Source organism: Chenopodium quinoa, unplaced genomic scaffold (genome assembly GCF_001683475.1).
Source record: "Chenopodium quinoa cultivar QQ74 unplaced genomic scaffold, ASM168347v1, whole genome shotgun sequence".
Taxonomy (NCBI): domain Eukaryota; kingdom Viridiplantae; phylum Streptophyta; class Magnoliopsida; order Caryophyllales; family Amaranthaceae; genus Chenopodium; species Chenopodium quinoa.
Window position 1 is genome coordinate 632,482 of NW_018744143.1, and position 7,894 is coordinate 640,375.

Genomic DNA, 7,894 nt, shown 5'->3' on the forward strand with positions numbered 1-7,894 from the left:
CTCTGCAAGAATACCAAACCCTTTGAAATTTCAATAGTCATCAATATGCTTCAATTAATCCACATTAACTCATCCCTTTTCATTATCAAACCATTCAGAATCCTGAATCCTTTTTGTTACATTCATGTTTAATTTCTTTTCCTTTCATTCAAAATGAATGTCATTGAAGCGTTTAGCATAAATGCTTAACTCTTGCGGACTAACTCTTAATACAAGAGTTAATTCGCCGAATTTCGCTTCCATGTAACAACCAAACAGTATCTACTCTCCATTCTTTTTTCAGAATATACTGTAACAGACAAACAGATTCATGTGGAAATTTAGACGAACGATCAAAACTACCTGACGGACTTTCTCGTATGATAGGATTCCCGACTCGAAACTTGTACTTTTACCTTTGATTTGACAAAGTATTTAAACTACGAGTAGCAAGAAATGGTGAAAAAATAAAAGAAAAACAAAATTTCTAGTAAGGAGGAATCTGATACATTCAAAATTTGATACCAAAATTTCGGATCTATACAAGTTATCTAACAAACCCCATTTCACACACCTATTCAAGATCATCTTAGCTCACAAATTATATCATCATTAATCAAACCACACAGTGAGAGAAAGGGGAACATTTTCATTACACAGTTTCATCAAATCTTATTCTTCATCTTTCTGCTCCAAATCCTTTGTCTTTCCTTCCACTATAATTTATTAATCCTGTAAAAACAAAATCATAAAAAAAAACCACTCATTTTTATCAAATTTTAATTCAACTTAAAATAACTACTAAATAGTACATTTATGTAGATTAAGCGTAACGTAAACAAAAACTAACTTAAACTAAAGCACACTCCATCATCAATTAAATAAGATTAGCACCCAATAAAGTTTTGTACCAAAATCAACAAATTGGAGGTCGAGAATCTTTTGATTTAACAAGAAATTTTGTACACCCAAATCAATTACACCCCTAATACTTTGATTAAATATCAACTACACACCTAATTAGACAAATTCAAGCTAAACCCAAATCAATTAAACACCTAATTAGAGAAATTCAAGCTAAACCCAAATCAATTAAACAGCTAATTAGACAAATTCAAGCTAAACCCAGATCAATTACATATCTAATTTGACAAATTCGATCTCAGAACTATTTGCATGGAATTCAAAAAAACACCCGAATCAATTAAAATACCCAAATAAAAAAAAAAGTTACAAAATTAAACCCTAAAAATCATAAAATCAACTAAAAATCAAACAACCCAGAAAAATTAAATGAGCAAAAATTACCTTCTTGAGGTCTGCAACTAGGAGGATCTTCAAAAAGTGACAAAGAAAGTTGTTTTTGAGCCATACCAATATCAAACAAAATAATCCCAGATTTAGGATCAAAAACAGTAATTTCTTTAACAGGTAACCAAATAAAAAGCTCTTCTTGTGATAATCCTTCAACACCCATAAGTTCACCATAAGTAAGATTAGCTTTTACAACACTTTCAAAAAGAACCCTGTTTTCGAATTTTGTTAAACATGGACCGTCAATATAAACTTCTAGAAGACCGGTTTGATCGTTGAATTCGTAAGATTTAACTTCTTTTGGGAGTAAACCGGCTGGTAAACCTTTCTTCTTCAGAAGGTCGTGGACTGTCATGGTGGATGATGACGTGGAGGAGAGAGAAAGTGTGAAACAGAGGATTGTTAGAATTGTGAGTTTTTGTTGCAGAGTTGCCATTTTTATTTTTTGGGGAAGAAGATGAAGGAGGTTTTTTGGGTTTTGATTTTGAGTTTTATTAATTTGTTTGTTAAGAAGAGAGAGAAAGAAGGAGATATTTGGGGAAAAGAGGTTGAGAAATGGGAAAATTTAAATGGGTGTTTGATGTTTATTGTGAGATTACATAATTGCCCTTTTACGGTGGATGGGATTTGAGGTGCAATTGGGAAGATTTATGAGGGACAGTAGGGGAAGGGTGTCTAATAATGTAGATGATGCCATGATTGGCTCTTCCCATCTTTTGATCCATTCGTTCCTGAATACTTGTAATATTGATTAGAGTATGCTAATGTATATATTTAAGTATAATTTTAGGAGTACTCTGTATGTAATTTTATATTTTTAATAAGTGTAAAAGGATCGAAACTATTTCAAGTATATACGTGTTCTATTCTTTTTAAGTGGATGACTTTTAACTCTATTCATAAATTGTACTTTAATTAGTTTTTGTGATTTGTAGACTTGTAGTTACGATAAAATATAGTCATGTGAGATCGTGTTTGATTTGTCTCAACATAAATTTTATTAACATCAACTTTTTTATAATTTTTAATCGTTAAAATTATATATTGGCAACCGAGATGAAAAAGCGTGTTAACTAAATAACATAGGAAGTACCACACTAACATATTCATTTTTATATAATGCAGAGTAGTAAGAACAAGAAGTCTTATGCGTGGCTAATTATTATCTAACTAGACCCTATTCTACTCTATTTTCATTTGTCGAATAGAGCACACCTTTACTCAAGAATTTAATACAAAGAAGTTTTGATACTATGGAAATATACGTTAGTACATGCACTAATTCCAACTACATTTAACATGATAATATATTTTTGTGAGAGGCAAATAGTTAATGAAGAAAATTCTTAATTATCTAACCATTATTTTTGTTTGGCTGTAAACTAGTTTTTAACCCCGGCGATGTCCCGAATTATTGTGAATATATTTAAACTAATTTAAACTTTTATGATAATTAGGTGTATAAAATCTATATATATATTATTAATTTTGAAATTTATGAACATAATTAACTCTTTTAATATACAGTAATATTTGTTGACAGAAAATGTGTCATTAGAATGGTGGTAAAACTTGAATCATAATAAACATAAAGTCATGATTTCAAACATCAATGCTAACAATTAAAATTGGTGACATATGACAAAATTGCATGTCTTGCCATGAGTTTGATAAGGTAAGTAGCTATAGAATTTGAATATTGAACTAAGGTTTTTGAGACTTGTAGATAAAAGTTACTTCCTCTGTTTTTTTACACTTGCAACACACTTGTTATCATGCTTTTTGAGGAGGTGATTAAACTAGGTAAGCGAATGAATTAAGATATGAAATTTTAACCATAACAACTAATCCCTTTCTAAAGTATTAAACTAACCAATCATTGAACACGTGACAATTCAAATGATATATGGGAACTTCACCATAATTCCAATATGACAACACTGACTAATGTAGAAATAATATTAATTTAGGCCATTTTTCCCCAATCTTTAAGAGTTTTCTTCGATAAAATATAAGCAATAATTACTTATTGTGTCAAATATTTATCATTGGAAAAGAAATTACGATTTTGTGACATCGTTAGACACTCAAATCATATACAAGTATGTCTAAAACAGAATACCATAAACATGTTTAACACAACACAAATAGACTTTGACTTAGATAATCAGAATTTGTTGTTTAGTATGAAGTTAGTTATTTTAATTAAATGGTTTTGAAGAGATTGCTTAGAATTGGATTAGAATTTTGGGTGATATGGTAAGTATAATATCCTTAAAATGTATCCATGTAAAATGGAGTAAATTGATATCAATTCAAATACAAACGTATAAATCTTGACCCAAAAATAAACGTTATCAATAAACAATAAGTTCAATAACTCCTTAAAAACGAATTGTTCCTTGAATCCCAAAAATCTCCTAAATAAAGTATTCAATCAATAATCTTTATCACTAGTTCCTAATATGATAGGTAGAAACATTTAAAAAAAAATTGCACAAAAGAAATTTCAATTTTATTAATTTTAGATAAAGGAGTATTATCTTTTCGTTATATATATAGGGTTATTAGATTAAAATAAAATGATATATGGATGGTGGTAAATTACAATAATGTAATCTCACAATAAACATCAAAGGGCCTGAAATATACCGGCGAAATGTTTGGTGATGTTAACTTAAATTTAAGGGTTTTTGTTTGAATGCACCTGAACGATGACGTAACTTCAATAGAGTTTTATGAGCTTTTGAGAATAATGATTTCTGAGTCCACTAAAATAGGAAGGATGTATTCATAAGAGATGTGAGCCCCTTGATGGACTTAGTAGCTTGAGCTTGACCCATTTTACGACTTGAAAGTTTTTAATTTGGTTAATTTAATTTGTTTTATTAGGCTAGTGATAAATCGGCCCAAATATTTATAACCTGAATTGTATTTGATTAGCTCGGATTATTCATTTAGATGGACAAAAATAATTCAAAATGGATTATCAACATTGTTTCGGGGTTTTCTGATGTCCTGCGGGAGAGTTACAACACCGAGACTGGAACCGGCCGCTTGTACCTGCAAAATAACGGAGACTCCTGAGAGCTCCGCCTCCAACGGTCAAGTTAGTACCTGATTAAGGAGTAATTAATACGGAAATTAAAGTGGTTTAGCCTCTCTAGGTGAGAGTGTTTAATGTATAATCCGTGTGTTATTAGAGTTCTCCTCCTTTCTTAATGAGGATTAAGAGGAGTATTTATAGTCTTGAGAAGCGTGCCACTCTCTAGGTTTAGGGTAAACCTAGGGCTGACCAGGCCTCTAAACAGGATTGGGCCTTGGTGGCCGGTTTTCCCATTTGGCATGGGTGGACACGTGGCGTGTCTCAATTGGTCCGCAGAGGACGAATCTGTAATTGACACGTGGCAGGCTCCTATTGGCCTACGTGAAAGACACGTGGCGGAACCTGGTTGGTCCACTTGTCAGACGGTGATTGGTGGATAAAAATCCCCTAATCATTTGCCCCTCACAGGTGGCACGTGACTGGTCACGTGTCGCCTGTGACAGGTGTCGCATGGTGACAGGCGACGGCCTGCTGCAGGTGTCACCTTGCAAATGGCCGAGAGATTTTCCCGCCCAAATTTTGAATTTGGAAGCGACCCTTCGCCTTCTCACTTTGCCTATATAAGGAAGTGCTGACTTCGGTCATTTTTCACATTTGAGAACTTTGCGAGAGAACATTCGGACCCCTGAACTTGCTCTGACACTTTTGTTGCCTACCGCCTGCTCTGACAAGCCGTTTGCAAGGGATTTCAGAATTTCATCAGTCGTCACTCGTTCAGGTAACCGTCGGTTCTCTTATTCTTAATTTTTTTTCTTATTATTATTTTTTGAAATGGCACCATGGAAGCACACGACACGACCTAAGTTAGTGATCAGCCGGTCACCGGGGACGGCTGAATCTAGGACTAGGAGTGCCGCCTGCCCTTTTCTGGACCCATCTTTGCCCTTTATACAAAGTCCGACTGTATCTGTGTCTATGCAGAACGTGATGGCCAGAACAAAGAAGACTGCTAGGATCTCAAACTCGGACGGCTCCTCCCAAAGGGTGCCCATTAGTGAAACATCTGATCAGGCGCCAGATGTAGAAAGGAAACAAAGCGGCTGCCAAGCCGACAGTTCTGAGGGAGGGGGCAAGGTGGTCCCTTCCCATTTTACCGTTGATATGTCCAACTTTTCTCCTGCTCCTTCTGAGGGAGAGGAGGCGGGCCCCTCTGGGAGAGGGGAGGAGTCGTCCTCTTCGGACTCGTCAGAGGACGAGTCCGAGTCCAGGTCTTCTGGCCACGCTTCTCCAGGCTCAGAAGAAAGAAACAGCCGCCTACAAGAGGCGAGGCTTTCTCATGCAGTTGAGAAGGGGAGCAATTGGGCGGAGCCGTCCGCCTCTTACAGAGAGGAAAACACCCCCTACTACTGCACGGTACCCCGGGGCCGGATCGCGGCCATGAAAGACAAAGTGGAGAGCTTTATAGCTAACCACAGAATGGGCCCCGGATTTTTACTGTTTGTGCCGGATCCAGAAGACACTGTCGTCTGGCCGGCTGGTACCAGCTATGATAGCGGCTGCTTTGGCTGCTATGAGGCGGCCATCAAAGCTGGACTGCGCTTCCCATTACATCCGGCTGTTCAGCGGATTTTAGATGGGTATGATTTGGGGTTATGGCAGTTAGCCCCCAACTCTTGGGTAAACGTACTCGGCTATGTGGCCGGGTGTGAAATGTACGGGGTGGAGCCAAGCTTCGAGGCTTTCGCCCACATGAACTATCTCAGCCGGACCCCTAAGTCGGGCGGTACCGGCTGGTATCAATTAACAAGCCACAGGGGCTACCTCATGACCAGAGGTAAGGCGAACAAATGGAAGGATTGGCGGAACACCTTCCTTATCATCGAGGGTTCAGACACGGAGCTGAACAAACGCTTTAACAAGTGGAATAGGGATCCGCCTCTTCTCGCAGGCGGCCGCAGCATGCCGCCTGTTCCCCCAAAGGCTAAAAAAGAGATCCTAGACAAAGGACTCTTCAAAGTAGAGACTAGGGTGAACTCTACTTCAGGGGTACGAGAGCAAGTACCCCTGAACTGCGTCCCGAGCTTTAAGTGGCTCTATGACGAGTACTTTTTGGCCGCCTGTGGCCTCAGCAGTCGGTGCTCTAGAGGTAGCCGGCCTGACAAATACTCTGTTTTTTCACGCCTTGTTTACTTGAGATTTTTACTAACTTTGCTGTTTATTTTTTGCAGCTGACGCCATGAGTAAAATAACAGCATCCAAGACTGCGGCGGCCATGTTGCGGGCCTCTCTCATGCAACAGTCTTGTACCGACTCCCCCAACAAGGGGGCACCCTTGGTAGGCCTCGAAACTCTTCCTCTTTTAGGAGTTGGCTTATGCATATACTAACTTTTTTTTTTTTTTTTTTTTTTTTTTTCTTCAGTCGGGCACTCCAAGAGCTTCTTCCTCGCAACAGCCGGACCCCAAGGCCCGGAGGACGACTGTTGCAAGCTCTCCTGGGTCTTCCAGGAAAACAGTGGCGGCTGAAAAGCAGCCGGCCACTTCTTCTAAAACTCCGGCGGGGCCGCCTAGAAGTATGGACAATTACTTGTAAAAACTTTCACTTGCTTTCTTCTTGACTAGGTCTAACTTGCTTTTTTACGCTTGATGAAGCCGGCCCTCAGGAACCTGACTTGGTAGAGGTAGCCAAGTCCATGATCAAAGCAGTTCCTCCATCTGAAAGGGAGTCGGTCAGGGGTGTCGGCACCCTTGACCTTGATGGGATTGCAGGGGTCCTTGCTGAGGTATACTTAGCATTTTTTGTATTTGAGTTCCAGGACGCCTGTTATCTTGTTTGGAAACTGACGTCTGTTCCCTTTTTACTTAGGCCCTGCTCCGAGTGAACGGCCTTCGCAAGCCGCTTGATCGGAAAAACAAAGAGGTAAAGGCTGCAAAAGCTATGGCCGCCTCTAACTGTGATAAGGCAATGTTTCAAATTGCCCAAAATGAAGTTCTGACAATTGATATTCTTTATTATCAGGCGCAGGCTGCCGCCGCTATCCGGGCTCAGTTAGAGGCGGCCCAGAAGAGGAACAGCGAGCTGGAGGCGACCGTCTCCAACCTCAAGGCCGAGCTTAAACCTCTCCGCCAAAAGATACTCTCCTACGATGCCATGGAAAAATCCTTGGCTAACGTAAAAGAACGCCTGGTGACCCAGGAGAAGAGTCTAACCAAAGAGCTCTCGGAGAAGGCTGATCAAGAGAAGAGAGAGCTCTCGGAGAAGGCTGAGCAAGAGAAGAGAGAGCTCGTCCGAGAGATGATTGAAGACTCTTCCCAGATCCAGCGCATGACCTGGAGCCGCCTCTTCCCCAGTGCCGACTTTGCCTCGTGGGAAAAAACGTACCGCCAGTGTTCTGAAATATATAATCAAGAGATCCTGGCGGCTGCTGAGGACGAGGCGTTGGAGGAGGCCTTGGTTGAGGATGAGCCGGTTGTGGCGCTTGTGCCACTTGGGGGCAAGGCATCGAAAAAGGATGCAGCTGAAGCCGAGTCCAGCAAGAAGAGTGCTGACCAGGCGG

At 39.5% G+C, this 7,894-nt stretch overlaps 1 protein-coding gene across 1 annotated transcript; it reads right to left on the reverse strand.

The window, feature by feature from the left end:
• Positions 1 to 436: 436 nt before the first annotated feature.
• LOC110693166 (uncharacterized protein At5g01610-like) lies at positions 437 to 1,916 on the reverse strand. The gene is made up of 2 exons (XM_021870289.1): positions 1,288 to 1,916; positions 437 to 711 (listed from the first exon to the last, which is right to left on the reverse strand). Exons 1-2 carry the CDS (start codon positions 1,727 to 1,729, stop codon positions 659 to 661), a joined length of 495 nt encoding a protein of 164 aa, XP_021725981.1. The 5' UTR covers positions 1,730 to 1,916; the 3' UTR covers positions 437 to 658.
• Between the last annotated feature and the right edge of the window lie 5,978 nt (positions 1,917 to 7,894).